We start from the raw sequence: 25,848 nt of genomic DNA on the forward strand, positions 1-25,848 counted from the left end.
ACTCTTGTGCTGCAGTCTTCGAGCCCTTTACTCCTACAGCAACTCCCATATTTGGGTGAACCCTAATTCCTTTACTAAACCTTTATTCATGTAATACTTGTTATGAATCTGCTTTCCTCACCAAATCTGGACTAAAATATGTGGCTGTCCTAGAAGAGAGACTAAAATAAAAATTTAATCTATCACTTTATTAGAAGAGGCAATCCATGCCAGTGAAACCAAGGAAGAAAGGCTAGCAAGGATGAGAAGCAAATGCACATTGATGTTACTGTATAGCACTTGGTTTCTGTTTCATCAAAAGCCATGAAGACATTGCCACTCACTTGGCAAATAAACTTGCCCAGCTACATGGTATATTTCTAGGCAGGGGGGTTAAACACTGTGCCTCAAAGCAGTCTTTCAGAAGAAAGAGAGAAATTTATCTGACAGCCTCTTTTAGTTCATTGATCCAAGTTTTCCGAACAGATGGTTCACTGCTCTTCCACATGCATCCCCTGGCCCTCTTGACAGTCGCTGGGGAGACTCTGTGATATGGTGCTTCCTAGAGTGCAGAAGTGTTGAGATAGGCCAGGGATTCTGAGAATGTAGCTAGCTGACCTCAGGCAGAGGTCACACAAGCCTGCTGGCAGTCTGTCAGTCTATGTAGGGTGGTAGTTATGGCAAAGCAAGTGGTTAGTGGCCTGGGAAACAGTGGGGCCAAGAATCTGAGAAGGCACTTGAGGAAGATGTGTCTGATACTGTACCAAAAGAATAAGTATTTATTGGCACAATAATGCTATCTAATAAACAGCTTGAAAACATCAGTGGCATAACAATGGACATCCCTTGCTCATACATCTGGAATCAGAAGTGTCAGGTGATTCTGTTGATCCTGGTGAAGACCGTTCACATATCTGGGGGTTGACTGGCCGTCAGCTAATCTAGACAGGATTCAGCTGGAGTAACCAACAACTTGGCTCTGCTCCATGAGTGCCTAACTTTCCAGCAGACTAACCCAGGCACAAATGTGCTTATGGCAATAGCAGAAAAGTAAAAATACACTAGACCTTTGGAAATAAATATGGCCCAGAATCAGAGTGAAAGGGTACTTCAAAGAAGAATGAAAAAGGACCTTGAATACAGGGAAAAGTAAAGAATTAGGGACATTTTTACATCTTAACATACCAAAGAAAAACAAACCAATTCATTGTTCTAAAAGGTGTTATTGTTTTCCTGGGAAAAAACTTGAGATTTTATCTGGCCTTAATTATAAATCAGGCTTTTTACAAAGTATGCGGGTCATCTTTCTTATGCCAGCTGTGAGATGGGGGTAAATCCCCTCCCTCTTACCTGTTATGTTCAGTTGGTTTGTAGAGCCTATTAAGTGGCAATAGATTTTGGCTCAAGGAAGTCCAAATCTAGCCCAGAGAAATCCAACTTTGGCCCTGCTTAAATCAATTCGGGGCTTCCTCTGTTCCCAGGACCAAATTCTAAACATGAAGAAATCCATTTTAATTCCATTCTTATAAAATAAATGCTAAATAGGCAAGCCAGTTGATGTGTTTGGCTCAGACTATAGGACTAAAAATGTTCAAACCATATATAATCCACATTACTTTTTATAAATAGCATAATAAAATGGTGACTTCAATAAACCCAATCAGAAGTCCCATGTTCTACCACTAACTGTGTGACATATGGGCAACTTACTTAGTCTCTTTAGGTCACAGCTGCCTATATAATCAGGAATTGCTCTAAATTATAATGTTGCAAGTATCCTGTATCCACAGGATGTGAGTAGGCATTACTCACTCAAATAAGTTTAAGAAATACTAACTTAAATAAATTCAAAATGTTTACTTCAAGACTTTTCAGCACTTTTGAGCTGTACCTTTTGAATCTCTAAGAGGGGAATATAATGTGCAGCAAACAATTTTAACCAATGACTCATTTTTTCATAAAACATGTTATATGTCACAATGAATATACTTTGGTAAACATACAGTTATTGCTAGCATCCACATGGTTCAATTTATCAGTCAAGATCCCAGAAAGAGAGGGCAACTTTATATAGGGGCATGGGAGAAGAATATAATAAAATGACAATTTACAAAGGTGTAGGTAGGGTTTAGGGAGACCAAAAAGGAGTAATGAACTACTCTGGGGCTAGTTACAACTGGGAGCCATTACTTCCCATAACGGAACAGGGACCTGAAATTAGAGAGGGTAACTTGAATAACTGCCTGGAAAGAGATGCCTGATAGGATGGTCTTCTGTAGAGGGACACAGCCAATCCATGGTGACCTGGCAGGTAAGGATCCAGGGAAATAAATTAACACAGCTTCATTTTCCTTTCAACCTCCAGTCTCTTGCTAGTGCTTTCATCTGTTGAACCTAACCGAAAGCCAGAGAGCAAGGGGACCTACCTCAGAGGAGAGCAGAATGGAAAAGGGTGGTGGATGAATCTAAAGGGGCAAATAAAGGCTATTCAGCACAGTAGGGATCCTTTCACAAACAGCTAGATTAGGTGATTAAATGATGTCCTCAGGACTCAGTCTTATCTCTCCACTCCATTTTCCTCCGCTGGCTTCTGGCTTCATTCTAAGGCGAGTTCCCACCATCTGCAGCACAGATGCCATCAGCAGCTCTAGGGTTATAGCATGGTTAGCTCACAATTTCAAATAAAACAATAAAAAGAATAGACACATATATAGCACTGAGTATAGCCAGGTGCTGTTGAAAGCTCCTTAGATACATTAACTCAGTTAATCCTCACGATAATGCTCTAAGGTGGCAACTGTACTATCATCTCTTTAGAAATGAAGCAACTGACATATGACTGGTAAGAGGAAAAAGAAAAGCTAAGATTTAGATTCAAGTAGCTAGCTCTAGAATCTGTGCACCATATTGCTTTTTGAAGAATAAACCCTATCTCCTACAGCACTCACATCACTTGTCAGAAAGGATGCTGGGTCATGTGCTCATCCTTGGCTCAACCACCAGGCACTTCGTTTGCTAAACTGGGTCATATGTCCTTACCCATGGTAGGACATGACTGCCAGTAATTTCTGCCTAAAAAAGATGTCAGGCAAACGTAAAAAGCAACAAATGTCCATCACAGGCAGTGTGGACTTACAGAAACAGCCCTAGCCACTAAAGTTGCAAGTCTAGTTCTGCCTATGTTTGCCACAAACCTCAAGCCAAGTATTTATGACTTCATTTTCAGTGAGGAGATTCTGATCCCATCTACCTCCAAATGTGGTAGTGGATATAGACAGAAAAATATGAAGATCCCTAAACAACGATTATATCTAATTACATAAACATAACATATATTAAAATGTAGTAATGAACTGAGATATACCCAAATTGAGCAAATAACTTCTGAAATGAGTGTTTCAGTCAATACTATCTCTAAAAATTCCCTTAGAAAATGAGGTAAATGAATGAAACCTTATTTTCTCAAGTGATCTAACAGACATTATATATTAATATTTCCTAAGAATAAACAAAGCACAAGTAAAGGTTTATTGATTTTTAGCAAAATAAAATGACATAAGTAGCTTTTTAAAAACTAATGGATAAGTTTTCTCATTTCCTTGTCTCCAGAACATTTGGCATTCTTTATCAGCTGGTACATAAAAGAGTAGAAAAATAAGAGATTGTCATATTGTCCTTGGTATTTCTCTTTTAATATATCAGTATGGTAGTCTACTAGAAAGTAGTAAATAGCTTCAATTGTGGAAAGGAAGGTGTCTGGCTTTCCTTTTTGATGGCGCCAAAAGCAAGTTTTTCTTGTTTTCAATTCAACTTGTAACAGTCCTGCCAAAAACAAATAAGTATAAATATTTTTTATTAATCACAGGATCTGGCACAATAATGATAATTTCTCTTAATTATTTTAAGAATTTTTTTAAGAGAATAGACAAGTTCCTTTAACCCCAACCAAATAGGGTATTTTCTTAAATGCATTAAGGTAAATACAGAAGCAATATAAAACACAGAACAAAATCTTATACATAAATCTTAGAACTTGCAACCATGAGTTAAAAGTAATCAAGATGCTATTTTCTATCTACCAGTGTCTTTTTACATTTTAACCAGTGACAGGACTAAATTCACCAATATTCAGAAGGTTTCATTTCCTTGATAAACTGACATTTCAAACATCATTCTAAAACTCACTGAGAGAGATAGGCAGGTTAATTGTCCTTAATATAGTTAAAGTTGACTTCTGGATTATCACTTTTTGGCTATATATTCATGAACAGAGTACCTAATGTTGTTTCTTTGGCTCTGCCACATCTGTACGTGAGGCCTCAATGACACAGTCAGCTAGAATGTCTTACTCCTGTGCATTTAAAGAGGAAATAATTCATGAAATCACAGAACAGTTCTTTGACCTCTTAAAACTCAGATGTCAACATACAAACCCAAAATGCTTTTAGCACCTTAGACCACTACTTAGATTCACATTATATTTATTTTGCTATACTTTTTATAAAGCATATTTATTTCAAAGTGAGAAAGTAGTATTAAAGGGAGAAGGGAGTATTAAAATGAGCCTCCCTACCCAGATAAGGAACTTTTGAGTTACCAATGATTCCCTACTATCACACCTCTCTTTAACCTAAAAGCTACTTCAGAAATGCAGCAAAGAATGACAAGAAATAAAATACTGTAAAAAATTAAGATTTTTAAGAGATAAGGAGGATCAAATGTCTACATAGGACTTGTAGGGGGAGAGAACAGAGAATGGAGGAGAGATAGTATTTAAAGAGATAATGTCCATGACTTTTCCATAGACTATTTTTAAAAATGCAAAGCCACAGATCCATGAAATAATGTATCTCAAGCAGAATAAATCTACAGAAATCAAGGCCTAGATCCATCACACAATAGAATAACTGCAAAAGAGCAAAGTTGAAGAGATTTTTAAAGCAGGGATTAAGAAGTGGCAGATCATATACAAAAGAATGGTAACGGGAATGATAGGAGACTTTTTATCAGCAATAGTAAAGTACTGAAGACTCCAGAATAAAACCTTCAAAGTGTCAAGAGAAAAAACTAACAACCTCAAATTGTGTACTCAGCAGAACTATATATTAATAACAGGAATGAAAACATTAGTAAAGTAACAAAAACTGAACACATGCCAATAGGAAACCAAATGAAAGTAATTGCTAAGGAATGTATTTCAGCAAAGACAGTCTGGGTTAAAGGAAAGGTGAGCAAAGAAAACAATAAACATCTATGCAAATCCAAATAAATGCTACCTGAATGAAACAAAAACAATAACCATATCTAATTTGTGGGCTGAAGATAAAGGACAGAACAAAAATAATGAAGAAAATAACAGTAACTTAGTGAACAAGGAGGAAGTTGAATCAAACATTGTCTGCTAAGTGCTTAGCGTGTTCAAAAGTGAAGGTTAAAATCTTGTTTAAAATACTGTTTGACTTAAAATAAGTTGCATGTGCAGAGTACAATTTTCTAAAAGAACCAAAATAGGAATATTACAGAATGGAAAAAGATAAAAACTTGAAAAAAGTCAACAACAAAAAAAGTAAACAACAGGACAAATAAAATTAAGATGGTAGAAATACATCCCAAAATATCAATACTCATAGCAAACATGAATAGATGAAACCCTCCATGTAAAAGATTCTGAGACTGAAACACAGGATGACCTCTACAGTCTGTCTACAGGGCTTCCCTCAACATCGGAGGGTCAACCCGGAGGTCTGAGCTGACACAGTAAAAAAACAATAAATTAATTAGATGTGTAAGAACTGGAAAGGAAGAAACACAATTGACATTACTTACAGAGAAAATACTTTTAAAATCAATAAACAAATTACTAAAAATATAGTATCTTAGGGTAGAGAGGATTTATACAAGACATAGCAAGTGCTCAACATGAAAGATTGAATTCTACATCAAGAATTTCTATTCCTCAAAAGATACCATAAAGAAATTTAAAAGATGAGTCATAAGCTACAAGGAGATATTTCAAAACATTATTATATACATTTTAGTAGATCTAAAGAATTCCTACAAATCAATTTTAAAAAATTAGAAAGATGCACATAATTGTTTCACAGAACGGGATGCGTGTGGCCAAATAAATGAACAAAAGGATGCTCAATCCAGTTATTAACTAAGGGAAAGGCAAATTATGATCACAATGAGATGCCACTTTATACCTGCTAGACTGGCAAAAATCAAACATCTGACAATACCAAGATAGGAGGCATCATGGATCAATGGGGACTCTTATACATTAATGACGGGTGTATAAATCTGTATACCCACACTTTGGAAAACAGTTGGCATTACCTTGTAGAAGTGGGCATTCTCATATGCAACAACCCAACGATTCCACTTCAAGGTATGTTTCCTTAAGGAACCTTGTACATGCATCGGAGTATTCGCAGATACATAATTTGTAAGAGCATAAACTAGAATTAACTCAAGTGTTTCATCAATAGGAGACTAGATAAACTGTAGTATATTCACACAGATAATACAAAGCAGTGAAAATGAATAAACTAGAGTTAATCATGTAACAACAGGGGTAAACCTTAGAAACAAAATGGTGACTTTAGATTGCAGGTCCCCGGGAATACAACATGCAGGTCAAAATAAAAAACTAAATAACAAAGATTATGAAAGCTGATGCATATAAATAAAACACAAAGGAATGATGAAAACATAATTCAGGAGAAAAGTTACCTCTGATCAGGGGAGAAGGGGAGTCACGCAGGGAAGAACATAGGTAGATAAGTTATTGATACAATTCTGGTGCCTGGGTTCTTAATTATTCATTATATCACCATGTGCTATAACATTATATTATATATATGTGTTCTTTCACATGTGTTATAACTTAGTTTAAAAAGTAATATAAATAACACCTTTGCCTATTTAGTGGCAGAATGAGAGCCAGAAGTCAGGTCCCAGCCCTGTTCTTCCCATTAGGCTTACAATACAAATCTAATCATGTCAATGTCTGGCATTAAATTCACTACAAGTGTCATAGCACCTGTGGAAAAAAAGACCGAATTCCCAGGCATGATATTCAAGGGCATTCACAGTTTGTATTTCTTCACAGTTATTTCTCCTACCATTCTTATATACGTACACATTCTACACCGTATTCAACTTTTTCAGTGTCCTGAATGTAAAATGATGTTTTTATATCTTTGTGTATATGCCATTCCCTTTGACTGAACTGCCCAGGCCTCAGCCCTTTATCCATCAAGATTTCAACAGAAACAGTTAATCCTTCAGGGAATCCATGAAGAACAGGATTGTGTCTCCTCAATGCTACCCCTGCATCTAAAATTTATTGAATTTTCTTACCTGCTTACTTGTCTGTCTCCTGTAATAGATTACATGGCAGACAATGTCCACTATCTTCTCAATATTCATGTTCTCCTTCTCTCAATATTAACAAACCTCAATCCTGTTCAGTATGGCAAGTGTCCAGCTAAAAATAAAAACTATGTCCCAGCTCTACTCATAGCCAGAGTGGTCATGTGAACCATTCTGGCCAAAGAAGGAAAAATGAAAACTCCTAGGAGGAAATTCCAAGAAAGCTATTATTATATTATATATTTATTTTTCAATGAAAGAGCCAGACTCAGTGGGCATATAACAACTGGAATATATATGGTTTGTCTTGGGACCTAGCAGCTATCTTACAAGGATTAAAGTGATGGAGGAAAAAAATGGAATGAGTATGAATCTTTATAGGCATTGTGAAGTCCTTATAATAGCTTGGACTACCTATTTCTGGACTTTTACCCATGAAAAGTAAACTCACTACTTGTTTTAAGATTCCATCTGGGTTTCTGTTTCATATGGGGAGACACAACCCTAACTAATAGCCACTGTGATCAACTAGAGGGTAGAGAGATTGCTCTATTCTCCTTTCTATTCCCCAATCTAGGACATCACCTATCCAGGAGCAGGTGTTCAACAAATATTACTGAATGAATGGACAAATCACAACCTTTAAAGTATTCTATCTGGGTATTTTGAAAATATTCCAATTTGATTTTTTTTTTAATGTTTTATTTATTTTTGAGAGAGACAGACAGCGTATGAGCAAGGGAAGGGCAGAAGAGAGGGAGACACAGAATCCAAAGCAGGCTCTAGGCTCCAAGCTGTCAGCACAGAGCCTGATGCCAGGCTCAAACCCACAAACTGTGAGATCATGACCTGATCAATGGATCCACCCAGGTGCCCTGAAAATATTTCAGTGTGAATAATTTTGATTCAAAGATACACAAAAGTTGTAACAACCCAAACCAAACTCTTTTGACTATTTGTATTAATGTTAACTATATCCAAGAAGTAAAGGCAAACATTTGAAAATGTCCTAATTAGTACAATTAAAATGTTAACATAGGATTTGATATCACAATGCAATTTCTAAAAAACAAACCAAAAGTAATTAAATAATGCTGGTTTCTAATACACCTAATATGTTCTAAAATGTTAAGTATAAAAATCAAGAGTTAGTGATTATTACCATTAATCCATCCTGTTTTAAAGATTTTCTTAGAAGTACTTAGAACCTTTGAAAACACACTGAAAAACACAGGCATGGGATTATATAGAAAATATTTATTTTTAAAAGCTCAACACATATATTAAAAAATTCTTTTGCTAGCATTTTTTGACAATCAATAATTTTATGATGAAATCAGCAAATCTTTTTTAGCAGAATTTTAAAGCAGATAATTATAAATGGCTTTTCCCTTCAAAATTATTGCCTGAATTTCTTCAACTGAAAAGTAAGAGTAAAAATCTTGAGCTATCCTCATACTGTCGTTGTGAGGACTGAATGAGGCAGTATATGATACGGCACTCACTTACACACTGATTACAGTTCAGGCAATGCTTTTAATCTAAAAAAAAGAAGTCACTTTAAACATTATATCAATATAGTCAAAATGAAGGGAGATGGCTGGCTAATTAAAAAAAAATGTTTTTAAATGTTTATTTATTTTTGAGAGAGAGAGACAGAGACAGAGACAGAGCATGAATGGGGAGCGGCAGAGAAAGAAGGAGACACAGAATCTAAAGCAGACTCCAGGCTCTGAGCTGTCAGCACAGAACCTGACACCGGGCTCGAATTCACAAGCAATGAAATCATGACCTGAGCTGAAGTTGGATGCTTAACTGACTGAGCCACCCAGGTACCCATAAAACAAATTATAATATAATCCCAGTTTTTATAATTTGGACTGCCTCTCCAACAAAAGTAACCATCCTTCCTCACCACCTTCCTCTAAGGCTTCCTATGGTGAATCTTCAAGAATGTTATATCACTCTTCACGTGTAAGTTCACATTTTATGATTAAATTATGCGCTCAACCTTCAAATGTTTTATTTTGCCAAGAGTAAAACATTCAGAGCTATTTCTCTGTAAAATGTGGCAAAACAGTATGTTTCTACATTTTTAAAGAGATTCTTAACCTCTGCATTCATAAGATAACCGAAACAATTTCCAATACATTACATTTGAGGGTTTTATCTGAGGTTTAAAGCTGGTGTGTTCATGATGAATGGATAAAGAAACTATGGTTTATATACACAATGGAGTACTACATGGCAATGAGAAAGAATGAAATATGGCCCTTTGTAGCAACGTGGATGGAACTGGAGAGTGTAATGCTAAGCGTAATAAGCCATACAGAGAAAGACAGATACCATATGGTTTCACTCTTATGTGGATCCTGAGAAACTGAAAAGAAACCCATGGAGGAGGGGAAGGAAAAAAAAAAGAGGTTAGAGTGGGAGAGAGACAAAGCTTAAGAGACTCTTAAAAACTGAGAACAAACTGAGGGTTGATGGGGGGTGGGAGGGAGGGGAGGGTGGGTGATGGGTATTGAGGAGGGCACCTTTTGGGATGAGCACTGGGTGTTGTATGGAAACCAATTTGACAATAAATTTCATATATTGAAAAAAAAAAGCTGGTTTGTTCAGTTTAATCCCATCAAATGATAAAATGTTTTAAAACCCAAAGGCAATGATTTATAGCAAACATGGGTTGTGTCTTGAGGAAGTAATTTGGTTTTTCTGGAAACTGTTTTTTCACATATACAGAGATTGTTAAGTATGTGCAAAGCCTGAAGTAGTCCCTGTGGTGCAATAAGGCACTAGAAGGGAGAGGGGTTGAAGTAGGACATGCAGATTTCATGGTTTTGAAGGAATTAAGAAATCCCTTTTTAAAAATACAGGATACCTACTATGTGATCTGGAAAGGAATAACAGAAATTTTGGTACAAATCTGATTTGAAGCCTTAATTTCAAATATGAACACTCTGAAAACAGATTTTTGAATTGTGCCTCTATAATTCCTTTTATAGTTTTTTTAACTGCTTTCACTCATGTTCTTTCATTTGATCCTTTCAATTACCATATAAGATAATTGTAAAGAAAGTAGTTCAGAAAAATCTTCAAACTGAGGAATAAGGTGCTGCTGTAACCATCCAATGCAGTGTGGCAGGGAGTGCTCCAAAGAGTCGGGCCTTAGGGCTCCATCCCTCTATTAAATATCAGCAAAAAGATTCTTCTAGGTCTTATACTCTGTAGTTTCTTTGTCTCTCTCCTTCCCACTTCCCCCCCCTTCTCTCTCTCTCTCTCTCTCTCTCTCTCTCTCTCTCACACACACACACACACACACAATTTCTCTGTCTCTATCTTTCTGCTTATCATTCTCACCAACAAACACACAGGTATGCACACAATCAGAATGACAAAGCAAACTTACCAACGTGTATGTTGACCTCAGAGGTATGAACTATGTAAATTAAATCTAGTATTGTCACTCACGTTAGTTTGAGATTAGTTAACACAAGTTAAACTCCAAAGAAGTGTTATAAACTTTCTTTTCTAGGTGATGTGCATTTTTAACAATAGCCTGAGAAAGGGTCTCCCAGGTTGAAACTGTTTTGGCAACTGTCTAAAACCAACTGGGTAGCTCTCTTGCCTTCTAATCAAACATGTACACAAACAAAGCTATCAAGAGCTGGAAATAAATCTAAAGTATTTAGAGAAACTACTGAAAAACCCTGAAGAACTAAGTAAGGTGCAAGTAAACAAGAGAGGTAACATGAGTTCCTGTTCTTCAAATTACTAGCTGTGCTAGTTGGGCAAGTGAAGAAACTCTTTTAAACCATTTTATTAGGAACTAAACTTTTCACTCTAAGAGACAGAGAAATACAAAGGTAAAACAAAAGAAAGAAAATCCCTGGGAAGTTAAATCTTGGAATTGGAACTATCCATGTGAACTCATGATATATGTGCATTTTCCTTGGCTCTATCCACTGTAGCAATGACATCCAAGTTGTAATAAATTTACCAGCTCTTGATTTCTAATATTAGTCCCCACTAAAAAGAACCACAGCTCCTTTGTATAATCAATCATTGGTTCTAGATCTGGGGCAGGAAAAAAGTACAAGTGAACTTGGGACATCCTGTTGTACCAGAAAAGACTAATGAGGCTATGACACAGACAGGGCTTGAAGGCCTCCACTAGCAAAAGTTGAGACAATGTGGGCATCAAAAAAGATACAATCACAACATATTACGTATGATGAACTAAAAGGAAATCTAAAAATGTACAGTGACCTCAAAAAGGGGCAGGGGGAGAGTGAAAAAAAAGAAGGGGGTGTGGAGAAGAGTTCTTTACATAAGAAAGCCAGCTAACAAATGTAAAAGAAATGTCATCATTTTGCAATCCTTGATGTAAATACTGATTTAGGCAAGTCATCAATGAATACTAAAACCACTCAGTGAACAGCAGTTGGGAAATAGACAGTTTACAGTCTCGAAGCGTCACCCCACAGGTTACTACTACTAGTTTCAAAGAAGAAAACAAACCTTTATAATGGGGAGACCTGGCAATCACCACTTTAATTAATTAAAGTTGTTACCAATAACGGAACTTACATTATATGCCTCTTGATTTGATGCAATAAGTATATAACTTTACCTATGAATAGGGTAATCATATAATTAGTAAGTTAAAGAGCTTCATTTCTGAGAATGAAAGGGAATGCTGTTAATAATCATATCAGAACAAGTATAAACTGGAATTGCCATGGACAACCCTAGATTTATCCTTATCACGACGTATCCTTGCAAAAATACTGAAGTGAATCTAATTATGATGGAGCATTCAGACAACTGCCCGGTCCTCCTCACGCCAGCCAAAGTCATAGAAAACAAAAACAGGAGAAGCTCTATGTTAAATCAGACTGAGGAGGCCTAATAACTACATGGGATATGAAGGAAAAAAGAGCTACAAAAGATACTTTGGGTCGATTAGGGAAATGTGAATACGGACTATGTTCTGTATTACAGATTAGAGAACTTTTGTTAATTTGCTTAGAGTGATAATGGTATTGTGACTTTGCAATTATTCTTAAAAGATGTACAGTTAGGTATTTAAGGGTGAAGTGTTGCCAAGTCTGCAACTTACTTTCAAGCAGTTCAACCAAAAATGAATGATATATCTAAGTATAAACACACATATAATAGAGAATAAAACAAATGTGGCAAAATGTATGGGTATTCAGTGCAATTCTTCCAATAATCTGCAGGTTTGAAGTTTTTTTAAATGAAAGTTGGGAGACAGAGCAATCCACAAAAAATTTGTTTTTCTTACCTTGAAGTCTCTCATCAGTGAATATTTTGTTTGTTTGGTTCCAGGTGCTATCGATAAATATAATTTTTTTCAGTGTTGTGTCTTGGCCCTTGCTGTCATTTAAATCCTGTTCTTCAGTTTTCTTGCGCTTAACAGATGGCTTCTCAGGGTCATTTTTGTCTCTAACATTATTTTGAATCCTTTTTTGCAGATGAAAAGAAAGATCTTTTATTGAAATAGACTTAGGTCCAGGAAAAACCAGTGCAACCTAAAGCAAAGAAACTTAAGTTAGCAGTGTGCTATTATGATCTTTGAAATGAATAAATTCTGACTTAAAACTTGACAAGAAACAAACATGTTGAATATGTTCCCATTATGTTCATAATATGGTTTCTTAGTTCGTATCAAATTAGATCTGTATGTACTATAGTTAGGAAAATGGAGAGGGAAGAAAGTAAAAGCAGGGACAGTAATATTGGCAGTAAGCAAAAACCTGAAGAAATAATGCAGAAAAACTATATAAAGTGGAAAGACGAGATTCAAAAAAGCCTTAACAATCTAAAATCATTTGATCTTTGAAGATACCAATGAAGTAAATAATTTCTATGTTTATTGCTATAAAAAAATAACTCTAGGTCATTAAGAAGAATATTAAATTATGTTTAAGTAAGCTTATAAAGGTAATGGAATTTAAAATTCATTTTTAGAGACACCTGGGTGGCTCAGTTAAGCATCCGACTTCCACTCAGGTCATAATCTCTCTGTTCTTGAGTTTGAGCCCTACATCAGGCTCTGTGCTGACAGCTCAGAGCCTGGGGCCTGCTTCAGTTTCTGTGTCTCCCTCTTTCTCTGCCCCTCCCCCACTCACACTCTGACTCTGACTCTCTCTCTCTCAAAAAAAAAATTCATTTTTAGACTTAATGTGAAGAGTTGTAAAAAAATAAGCTGCCTACTTCATGGTCCTTTTCTTCATATTCTGGAATACAAGGATACGTGTAAATATTTACAAATTCAGGTGCTAATAGTTTTGCATGTACAGCAGTACTTTTGCCATCTGTTTCATTTGGATGTTTAATGATGTCAATCTTCAGTGGAAGCTAAAATTAAAAAAAAAGAGAAATCAACACAACAAACATAAAAATTCTAATTTTTATGTTAATAAAAATAATCTTTAAGGCTAAAATAGTAAGTTCACACTAAGCTCCTACAAATATAATTTGAAAATCATACATTTCTAAACTAGAATATTAAGAATTCTAAGAGCCATAAAGCAAACCCAAATTTCTTCCTTGATATTGTTCATCAAATACTAAACAACTATTTCCAACTCCTTTAACATAGAATCTGCTCTTAAAGCAAAGTTTCAAGGTCATTTTCATTTACGTTACATAGGCAGGGAGCCCAATTCCTTGCATTTCAGTATCTGTGCCAAGAACATTTTTTATAATTTCTATAAACTCTAGGTTTGTTAATTTTATGACACAATAAAAGGAAATATAAGTTTGGGCAAAGGCTTCACACCTAAACTTCAAGTCAAATTTTATTCCCTACATGTCCTTCGAGATCAAAGGTATTACCCTTTGTTGTGAACATCATGATTCTCATCAGTGGCCTTTCACAGCAAAAATGAAATAATCATCAATTGGAAAAAGTAACAGGTCCAAGAGGTGCACGCTTTATATAAAAATTAACTCTCTTCAAAATAATTTTCTCTATTTTCCTTAAAGTTTCTTTGTTATGGATTATGTCCTGCCTGTTTGTAAAAATAATATTCTCTTGCATTTCTTGAGTGAGATTTTACTATCATTTCACTGACTTGTTTGATTTAGTTTTCTGCATAATGCATATACAGGTGCTATAGTCAGGAGTATGAAAATGAAAGCCAAGTCATATCCCCCCCATAACATATAAGAAACTCCAAGTTGGATTCTTCACTGATTATAAATGATTTATTTGTTATGATAAACACTCTTCCAGCTTCCGCTTTACCCAAAACAGGATTTTAGGTAGGATTCTAGGTATTTACCCTGGGGCAAGTTATTTTACCCTGGAGTACAAAACTATTTTTGTTTTTTAAAATAGCTTTAATAAAGGGATAAAATAGGTATAATAAATGCCACATATTTAAGGTATACAATATAATGAATTTTAACACCCTTGAGTTCATCACCACAATCAAGATCACAAATTTATCTGTCGCCCCCAAAAAGCCTTCTTGTGCCTCCCTCCTTCCCCTTTCCCCATCAACTACCACTCACAGTCCCTAGGCAATGATGATTGCTCTGCTATCACTATAGGTTTGCATTTTCTAAGGTTTTATATAAATGAAATCATATGGTATATGCTCTTTTCTTTTTCTGTTGGGGTTTCTTTTTTTTGGTTCTTGAATATGTATTTTTTACTGAAATAATCATTCATAAATTAATATACAAATATGGTATGTACTCTTTTCATCTGACTTCTTTCACTCAGAATAATTGTTCTGAGAGTCATCCATATTGTTGTACGTATCATTAATTCTAGAGCTGGTTTTTAAAGGAGCAGTTGCCGCACGCTACTAGATGGTCCCAACTGCACATACTTTACTTTTCTGGGTGACTGTGTGGAAAAGGAGGGTATATATCCCAGAAGGGCCATAAATATGTACCCCAAGTAGTTTTCAATTTAGGGTTTCAAACACCAAATCTCCTTCCCTCCCCACTTGGGCCTAGTGACCAATTAGGGCCAATTGCTTCAAATCACCAAACCAACTTCTAGTTATAGAAAATTTACCATTTAAGTAGGCAGTTCACAAATGATTTTACATCAGTCTACTTCTGGCTGAACTCTACGTCAGAATTTCCTCATGATGCTCAGTCTCAGTTGACACTACATTCCCTTTCCCCAGGGTCTCTCAGTCCCAGGTCAGCATTATCTTAGCCCAGGGCAGATAGAAAGAGGAAAGAAGAAAAAGAAAGCACATTGTGACAAAGTATTCTATTACTAGTAAAACTGACTTTCTTCTATGGCTGATGAGTAGAGCTGAAAATTCCAAAGGTGACATTTCTGATTAGCTGGCTATGTCTGAAGGGTACCATTTACATCAAGGACACAGAGTGTTACTCATATATTTAAAAGTCATGTACCTAGCCTATCATGGACTAAATTCTACAAATATAAGACAATTATGCAAACTTTGTGCTCAAGAAGTATCCTGGGACCCAGTATAGGTCCCTGAAGTTTCTGATACTATGAAACAAAAGCACAGATCAAATTGTGGAAATAATACTGTTTGTACTCTAGTTCACACATTTTAAAGGAAGACACTTCTTAAATAATGACAGGGTACAGAGTAACACCAGCAGTGTTTACCATAGTTCAAGTAGAGATGTTCTGTTTTCAAATATGTAAAGAACATCTGTTCTCTAACACCTGTAATTCCTATAAAAGATTTACCAAATCTTTCTGCCCCAATTTATTAAAATGCCATTAGCAGGAACCCTAAGCCTTTTCCTGTGTGATTATCAACTTTCCCAAAAAAGAGTCTTTTAAATTCTAGGGTTCTAGGGGCGCCTGGGTGGCTCAGTCGGTTAAGCGGCCGACTTCAGCTCGGGTCATGATCTCGCGGTCCGTGAGTTCAAACCCCGCGTCGGGCACTGTGCTGACAGCTCAGAGCCTGGAGCCTGTTTCAGATTCTGTGTCTCCCTCTCTCTGGCCCTCCCCTGTTCATGCTCTGTCTCTCTCTGTCTCAAAAGTAAATAAACGTTAAAAAATTAAGAAAAAAAATAAATAAATAAATAAATAAATAAATAAATTCTAGGGTTCTAGGGGCACCTGGGTGGTTCAGTCGGTTAAGCCTCCTACTTCAGCTCAGGTCATGATCTTGCGGTCTGTGAGTTCGAGCCCTGTGTCGGGTTCTGTGTTGACAGCTCAGAGCCTGGAGCCTGCTTTGGATTCTGTGTCTCCCTCTCTCTTTCTGCTCCAACCCCACTCACACTCTGTCTCTGAAAAATGAATGAACCTTAAAAAAAAAAAATTAAATTCTAGGACTCTACTGAAGATGAAGATTTCTTTTACCTCATGATTTTTTTTTTGGGGGGGGGGCCTCCTTTTTTAAAAAATACCCAAGAGCATCTTTTACTTATGCATTTCTCATGACATTAAAAAAAATCATATTCTGCATGAAAAGAATCAGTATTTATGAATTTATTCCATAGACTAAACTTTAAAGCTTGGGAGGCACTTACTCATCATGTAGTCGTCTTTCCTTCCCAAGCAGGCTATCTAAAAGCAAATGCTGAATGATTTGTAAAAATAAAGTAAACATTAGAAATAAAAATTTACAGAGTTTTTATTACTATTAATATATGTTAACATACTGAGTTTTATATATGGCCATTAACATATAAACACTTTTAAAAACTCTGCATGATCCGGTAGGCTATTTAGAGTTGATCAAACCCTTGGCATAGTGTTTTGAGTCACTGATTTGGAAAATAATCCTCTATTCTTAAATTTCTATGAAAAGTCAGTATGTTAATGACTTTTATTATTCTGATCTTCAATCCTTTGGAACACAATACATCTTAAAACTTCTAAAAGGATACTCTCTTTATGTGGCTATGATATGAACAGAAGATAGAATAATTCTGTGTATACTTTAAAAGCTATACTTTGAAATGTAACATTCTTGCAAGATAATAGGAAACTTAAAAAAAATTATTTTCCTCAAGCTTTCAGTTTTTTTAAGGTAACTATGAAGCTGATTAGATTCCATGCCTATTTCTTCTTGACCAGTAAACTTTCCAATAGCCTGTAAGTAAGTGTGATTTTAGACCTCTCAGGAGACCATGAACTTGACAAGACAGCATACAAGCCAAAATGAAATCCAAGTAACAAAATATAAGTATTAAAGTATTCTACTTCAAATTTAAATGAATCTTAAAGTCACCATATTAAATATTTTTGAATATAGTTTCAACTTATTTTCTTACCAACAAATTCTAATGAGCCCATGTGTAGAGTTTAGTCTCTCTAAAGCCCTAATAGGCAGCAAATTTTACACATTATTTGATTTACTACCCAAGTTCATGTAAATGTTAGACAAGTTGACATATATGTAATAAACTCTTTGATTACAAAGATATCATGGTCTATACACCTTTCACCTACACAAGAGTATCTTGGTAAGCAAGAAAAAGTATAGCGTAAGCAATCAATTCAAATCAATTTTTTAAAATCTGACTTAAATAACTACAATTATAATATGGCCCAATGAATACGTAGCCTTTTCAAGTTTACTTAGTTTAGGTCACTGACATGAGCTCTATCTCCTAGTGTAGGATGGTGGTAATAAGCTTGTTCTACAAAAACCTAAACAAACATCAATCCTAGTTTCTTTAGGATATGTTTTTTTAAAAAGAAGTCCAAGGCCTTGAAGTAGTTTTTGAAGTTCCTTCAGGCAAGCTATATACTTGTCTCTTGTACTATTCATGTTTATGCCATATTTTTTCCTATGTTTTAGATGAATTATAATCATTAATGAAAAAGTAATTGATTTCATTCAAAACAATACTACTCAGACACAAGTATTTTAGCAATGTGAATCTCTTATTCCAGAGACAAGAAAAAGAAATAGATTTACCACTCTGTAAGTTTAAATTTTCTTATAATAGTATTCATTTCCACAATGACGCTATTTATCAAGCTTATCAATTATTTTAGAGCGGGTATATATGTGATGTCTTTTTAAAACCTCTTTTCCTACTTTCAAATAATTAAATTTCTTACCAACCTTCACAAGTGGCATCTGCTCAATAGGTACATTTTCAACTGGGACGTAACATGTATAGCAATAGAACATTCTTGAACCACCACATTTGAGACATTTTGATCTTCCACTTTGCTGAGCTTTTTGAAGAACTTCTTGAGATGCTAGGCATAAGTTTTGAAGAGGATCTTCTGCAGCTATGGAAGTAGTTTGTGACTGTTGTATTTCCACAAATTTTGAATTATTTTCTTCTTTGTCTTTGAGAAATATAGGTGGATTGACAGACATTTTTCATTCGAACCAAAGTTTAACATCTATTTCTAAAACATACATCATAGGTGTGCTGCAAAAAACAAAAAGTGGGGGCAAAATAAAGATAGGAAATATTTTATACTTGTCTCCACAAAGAAAATCACTCAATTTAATTTAAAACTGTGTGCTGCTGTATTTATTTAAAAATGTTAATAAGCTTTTTAAGCCACTAAATTAGCATGATTTAAAACACAAAATTAAAAAGCAATAATCTCAATATATTACCCTTCCGGGCCATTCCCTCCATAAAAATAAAAAGATGCTATCTTAGAAAAGTTATTTAAATATAAAACTTAGGTACCAACAATCCATTTTTTAGTGACTCTTGTTTTATTTAGGAATGTAATGGTTAATGTTAGTATCAGCCAGGAATGTATTCAACCCTGTAGGCTCTGACTTTAAACTGATGTTACATGATATCAAATATCAACCTAAATCCTAATGAAAATACGAGGTTCCAGTGAAATCAGTAAAATTTAGTTGGTTATGCTCTAAGAGATATATTCCTCTTCAACTTAAATTAAAACACACACACAAACATAACTAAACATCCACTAAAATAGGATAGGCATCTACTACCAATTATAATTTGTAAACTATCCCAAAAGGTGAAATACATACCCAGAAAAATAAAGTGTGATCTTATAAACTTAAAAATTTTACAAAGTAACACTAATGTCCTCTCGCTTGAAGATTTCATACTGCTTTTTAAAAATATAAATCATTCAGATGCTTCACTTCTAGAGATAAAATAGTAAAATTACTTTCCCATTTAAATATTTCTTTCAAAGAATAATGGCTGTCCAAACTGTTACTCAAATATTCTGTAAGCACAGTTATCTTTTTAGGGAGAAAAGAGACTGGGGACCTTTTGATTTGATATGCATTCCAAAGCTGTAAAATGAGTCTTTCATTATAAAGCCTTATGGCATTGTGGTGTTTAACTATGAGGCCCCAGGCACTTTGAGTACAAACACTAAGAGAAGAAATGCTGTGACTGCAGCAGGAAACTTTTCTGTGGTATCCCAAATAGAAAGTGAACAAAAAGTCCAGTGGAACATAATATTCAACATAATTTACCAACAAGAAGTTAGTAAAACTAATTTAATTACTCATCAGGAGTTTTTTTTATAGATTGTAAATACCAGTAAGCTTGAGACCCAAAGAAAAAAGACGCTTGTCATTGAAGAAAAATACATTAAAATATACTGGGAAAATAAAATATATTGGCCAAATTTACTCAAAGTAAATTTACCAAGCTGCCTCCTTTTCTTGAGTCTCAGATCCATTTAAGATCATGTGAGAGAGTCTTAGACCTCTCACATGGATGCATACACAGAAACAATATTTTGCACACAATTTCATGTGGTTTACAGATCTCTAGAAGTCCATCTACAGACTCGGGTAAAGAAATCTTGACTAAAATTTAAAAAAAAATCATTCTAAGGACAGGAGCATCCTTAAAAGTCTGGGAAGAGATACTATTAGTCTCCAGAAATCAGAGCTACAAATCCCTTATTGGGCAACCAAAGGTCAACTGTCATAAGCCAAAAGAGGTCCCATTACTGCACTTAGGAAGCTAGTTAAGTTTCACCTAAATCTTGGTTTGGGTTTGCTCTGGTGTTGCCGGAGGTCCTTATGAAAAAACGTTTTTAGGTTGTAATAGTCTTGAATTACTTCATCATGGGACTCATTGTATAAAAGGAACTGGACTGGACTAATTCAACCTGACTCCACTTTCCTGGGTGTTCCAGTAACTATTTAGAAGGTTTGCATATGCCACCAAAGAACTCAAGCAATATGGGGCTGACGTACACAGTTACTGGGGATGTCAAGAAGGTCAATGTGGTTGCCTGACATTCAGTGGAAAACTACTTGTGACTTTTTCTAGGGCCCTCTAAGTGCATTCTGCCTCAGAAATATTCCCCTATATTCCGCTTGGCCTTCCAAACAGCCAAATGGATATTAGTGAAGCCTTATATAAATGTCCTTCTTCTACAAAATCAAACAACATAAATACCTATGAGACAGTGAAAAGGAAATGTTCATGGCTCCCCCCTCCCGTTTCACCTATACGCTCACTTATGGCTGTGGTGGCCACACAAAAGACGCCAAAAGTGGTTAGTTATGGACAGTTCCCTCCAAAGGTCTCCGAAACCACATGACAAGGGCATAGGTCCTGACCTAGCCAATAGCCTGCCTCAAATGTGTACAAATAGTTTGTTGCAAATGTAACGATTCACAACCTTCAAAACATGCTTATGAACATCAAATTCTTTTGAGGTTTATTGATGAAAGTTTTGAGGGTTACTTAGAAAACATAAAAAGAATTTATTCCTAAAAAAGTAATAAATGCCTTGATGGTACACTCATCATTCTGCAAATTAGGGTGAAAACAAATTTTTTACTCCCCCTCTAACCTCTTTTCCCCCAAATCTAATCACTCACCAAGTTCCATCAATTCTACCTTGCATATAATCCTCTATTTTAGTCTCAAAGTCAGGACTCTAGATGTTCTATGGCAACCTCTTAACATCTCTTTAACTTTGCCCATTTATTACTGGTCTCACTTATTTAGCATGGAAAAATCTGCTTTTTGTAGTTAGTTGCCTTTTAGCAAAGCTGTCCCTCCTAGCAGTCAACTATGCAAGAGCAGAATTCTTTACTGATCACACGTATCTATCTCTGTGTCTTGCGCAAAGGGAGGAATTCCACAATTCCTTATCACATCAAAACCATTCTAAAAAAGAAATCATGTGTATCAATCTCCCTACTGAAGAACCTAACAAACCATCTTTATGGGCCATCTGCAACCTGGCACAAGTGGCAGCATGGCAAATTTTATATATTATATATATACACATATATGTTTTTTGCAAAACGATACTGTTAAAAGTTCCTAGCTACCAGTCACTTCCCAATGGAATACTATATAAAACACCCCAACCATATATTGTAGATCAAGTCACTACTAGATAAAGCATTTTTCCTTAATTTTTTTTCCTTAAGTATTTTGAAGAACCTGGTCACATAATATACACAGGTCCAACATTCATTTTTGAAAAACCCAAGGCGCCACCCTCTTCATGCAGGACCAGTGGCCTCTCCCACATCATGCATCATGTGGTAGGCAGACTATCTTGCCTTAGTTTTTCATGGTACACTACGGTTTCGGGCAGAAGTAATACTTAAATGCTGTGGATTTAAGCAGCGATTTTATCATCCAACTCCATGAACTGGCATCTTAAAAGTATTAATATACTTCTTTACTTGTCCTATGTTCTCAAGAAGTAATGCAGACATAAGAAACAGACTCCTTGGCTTATTATGTAACCACTACTTATTATGTTAAATACACTGCACGGCACACTGTGCTTAGCTTCTCCTTCCCTGATTACCAATCCCTCGCAAACCACTCCAAACACTAAAAAATAAATACTTCCTTGGGGACTGCATGCCAGAACAGACTTTCCTTGGCGCGGAAACCACTGAAAAATAATTGTTGGGGGAAAACATTTTTTGTTTTGTTTTGAGGTAAAATTTGGAAGCCTTTTTCCCAAGGGGCCCACAGGATCCTAAAAAATGCAAGCGCTCGCACAGGGACCAGGGCCCCGCTCACAGGCGACACTCTGCACAACCTCCAATAAGGCCCGGCCAAGGAGCGTCCACTCCCTGCGGACGCACGGCTCAGGCCAGACCACTGGTCCGCAGAGGGACGAGGAGACCCGCACCAGGGATCGGAGTGGGACTCAGACCTGCACCGCCCGCGGGTCCTCGCACAGCTCCACGCGTCTTCGGCTCCCCCAGAGCCCGAGGCGCGCGCCCGGCTGAGGCCGCGCGCGGGCGCGGCGGAGCGCTTTCCGGGAGACACCGGGGGGAGGAGTCCGGCCGTTGCTAGGGCCGTTGCTAGAGCCCGGCGCCGCGCAGGTCCCGCGCCGAAAGTAACGGCTGGGGAGGGACGCGGGGCGGGGTTAGAGGGGGAAGTCCCGCCTTAGCCTCTCGGGTTGTGGGCGGTGTAGCCTCTCTGCTAGAGAGACAGGATCCCAGGGCGGTGAGGCCCGCTCGGTGAGGCTGAGCTTCACACCCTGCCGGCCGAGTTTCCTGCTTAAGTGGCACGCGGTTCTGGAAGTGTACTCTCAAGGTGTAGTTGCAGTGAGTTGTGAAAAATGCTGATCCCACGGGACACTTTTCCATTTTTCCAATTCCAAAAATATTTTAGTCCTGAGAGAACTTGGTTCTGTTACGTTTTTATGGCTATGTCAAGATGAGTACTTCGTGCGGTGCGTAGTAATGAAAGCTCTTAGAAACATTGTGTGTACCTTGATGGTTTGGTTCTCTTGAAAACTACACACCACTCTTTGTGTACTCTTCCATTTTGGAATTAAGCATAATATGTGGGTGGATTATTAAACCACGTTTCCTTACGCCACCCCAAAGAAAATCCCAACCAATTGTGAGATTGAGAAACACAATGGCCAGATATTAAGCATTGTATTTATTGAGTGCTTTGAATTTAGCATGTGAGAGGTAAAGGACAGAACCTTGCGCTAGACGAACTTAGGACATCAAGTTAAAACCTGGGTAGTACAGAAAACACAATGTGACTAATAAATTGTAGTAATTTTACAAGAGCTCAGAATGGAGTGGTCAACAAAGGCTCATTGGTTGGACTTGAGTAAGGCCTTGAAGAATGATTATGGCTTAAGAGCAGTGCTTTTCAAGGGGAATGTGTGGGACCCATTGGTGGAAGTCCCATTTATAAGCAAGGAAATGTAGTGAGTCACAGCTACGTGTTTTTAAAATTTTTATTAATTTTTTAAGTAAGTTCTAGGCCCAGTGTGGGACTTGAACTCATGCCCCTGAGAGCTGTAGTTGCAGGCTTCCCTGACACAGCCAGCCAGGCACCCCAAAACTATACATTTAAAAAAATAAAATAGTATACTGTGGAAATGGCAGCACATGGCACTTGGTGAAGTATTATTTCATGGAGTTTTAAATTGCAGACAGTCCCTGGTATAACTTGGGATTTTTCGACCTTATAATGGTGTGAATTCAGTATGCATTCGGTAGAAACCAAACTTTGAGTTTTAACTTGATACTTTCCTGAGCTACCCATATGTCATATGAAATTCTCTTGTGGGCAGCCACATCAGCCAGGCCATCACAAGGGTTAACAATCAGTACACTTACAACCATTCTGTTTGTCACTTTCAGTACAGTATTCAATTATATGGGATATTCGATACTTCATTATGAAATAGGCTTTGTGTTAGATGATTTTGCCCAGCTTTAGGCTAATGTAAGTATTCTAAGCACATTTACGGTAGCTAGTCTATGATGTTTGGTAGGTTGGGTGTATTAAATACATTTTCAACTTAACCATGGGTTTATCGAAACTTAACCCCATCATAAGAAAGACCTCTGTGTGGGTGCGTGCATTTATAAAATGTATGTCTTCTTGTGCATTTCTCTTTAAAAAGTTTGAAAGCCACTGCTTTAGGAGGAAAGATGAACTTCCTGGGTGAAAAAAGTTAACAATAGCAAAGTCTCCAAGCCAAGAATAAATAATTCATGCCTTTTTCTTCTTTAACTGCTTTAGTTCAGGTGCTCAGGTTAAAAAAAGCAAATGATACTGTTTATTCATTGAAGTGATGTGAGTATTGGGTTACTTGTGCTCTGTAATACATTAGTCCAAAACATGACTTAAAACAACTTTTTTATTGTGTTCATGGATTGTGTGTTCAGCACGGCACAGAGAGTCAGCTTTTCTCTGATAACTCAGCTCGGAAGTCTATGAATGCTAGCAGAAATCCTGTGTGTAAGACTCTCCATGTGGCCTGAACTTCCTCACAGTATGGCAGCTGCGTAATCAGACTTCTGAGGGCTCCACAGTCCAGCATTGCCATGAACAAGGCAGAAACTACATGTTCTTTTCTGACCCAGTATCAAAGAGTAACACAGTGTCACTTCTTACACATTATTTTGGTTATAAGTGTGTCTTAAAACCTGTCCAGATTATAGGAAAGGGGACATAGATAGATACCACTTCTCAAAAGATTGTCAAGGAAATTGTGGCCATTTTTTTTTAAACCACCATGATGAATTTACTACTGTCACAGAAAACCCCAACATTTCAGGGGTTTGATACAATAAATTTTTATTTCTCAAAGGAAATTCAGATGTTACTAGTCAGATGAAACATTAGACTCAAGGATTCAGGTTGTTTCTTGTGTTCTTTTGTTTAATTTTTACTGGTTCTACTATCTCCTAAGACTTGAGTCCACAGCTCATCTGACAAGAAAGAAAGCATGTTGAATCATACCAAAAGTTTTAGAGGTCATCCCTAAAAACTGGCATATATCACTTTGCCCACATATCAAAGATCCCTCCCCTTCCCACTTTACTGCATGTGAGCTTGGGAACTGTAGAGAAACATACACATGTTGGTAAGCACTAACAGTTGACATATTCTAGGTTTTTCACCAAATCCTGGTAGTTCCCAACCCCTGCATTCTATTCTCAGTTCTCTCAAAAGGAAAATTCTTTCAAGACTTTTTAATAATTCTTTCGTTATTTACTGCATATGTCATAATATATTACAGTGTTTTGATTTTTTCAATTTCAGACATTTTCCATTGACTTTCTTCTAAGGAAGTCAATGATAAAGCTCTTTTATAACACCACCCCCAGGTACAAGAACATTCCTTCTCTCTCTACCTGTACACGTTCTTATCCCCTCATCTCTCAATGTAGTAATATCTCAATTTTTGTTTAAATTCACATTTGTAAATATCATTCAACCCTGAGCCACATATGATCACGTTAACTTTTAATACAACCTTTTACTTTCTTTTGTTTAATAATAGCCAAATTGTTGTGTAGTTATTGGTAATCTGTTCTCAGACATTCTGCCAAAGTGGTAAAGCATTATAATCAAATATAGCAATTAAAATATTTCAATCTAGCAGATCATTTTTTCCTCCCATATACATTTTCCTTTCATTTTTTAAATTCATTTCTACTAAGGGTTTATTTTTTTCATCTTTTAAAAGACAAACTTTTGGTTTGTTGATTTCTCTGTTTTCATATTTTTATTTCATTGGTTTCTGCTCATACCTTTCATACCTTTTTCTATTTATTTAAA

The 25,848-nt window shown here is 36.3% G+C and overlaps 2 protein-coding genes across 7 annotated transcripts in view; one reads left to right on the plus strand and one right to left on the minus strand.

The window, feature by feature from the left end:
- Positions 1-3,484: 3,484 nt before the first annotated feature.
- DTWD1 (DTW domain containing 1) lies at positions 3,485-22,574 on the minus strand. 2 transcript variants are annotated; one of them, XM_042942091.1, is made up of 5 exons: positions 22,460-22,574; positions 18,417-18,735; positions 13,597-13,740; positions 12,665-12,911; positions 3,485-3,801 (listed from the first exon to the last, which is right to left on the minus strand). In XM_042942091.1, the coding sequence occupies exons 2-5, from the start codon at positions 18,678-18,680 to the stop codon at positions 3,554-3,556; spliced, it is 903 nt and encodes a 300-aa protein (XP_042798025.1). In that variant the 5' UTR covers positions 18,681-18,735; positions 22,460-22,574; the 3' UTR covers positions 3,485-3,553. The 2 variants fall into 2 exon arrangements, with proteins under 2 accessions (XP_042798025.1, XP_042798027.1); XM_042942093.1 differs by having other exon boundaries at positions 22,436-22,574.
- Positions 22,575-22,654: 80 nt separating this feature from the next.
- Positions 22,655-25,848, plus strand: part of FAM227B (family with sequence similarity 227 member B) — a 208,475-nt gene continuing 205,281 nt past the window's right edge. For 2 of the 5 annotated variants that reach the window (XM_042942084.1, XM_042942082.1), the window contains exon 1: positions 22,655-22,856. The gene's annotated coding sequence lies outside the window, so the exon portion shown is untranslated. The remainder of the gene's footprint in view (positions 22,857-25,848) is intronic. The other 3 variants (XM_042942080.1, XM_042942085.1, XM_042942081.1) reach the window with 2 other exon arrangements.

Source organism: Panthera leo, chromosome B3 (assembly GCF_018350215.1).
Source record: "Panthera leo isolate Ple1 chromosome B3, P.leo_Ple1_pat1.1, whole genome shotgun sequence".
NCBI lineage: Eukaryota > Metazoa > Chordata > Mammalia > Carnivora > Felidae > Panthera > Panthera leo.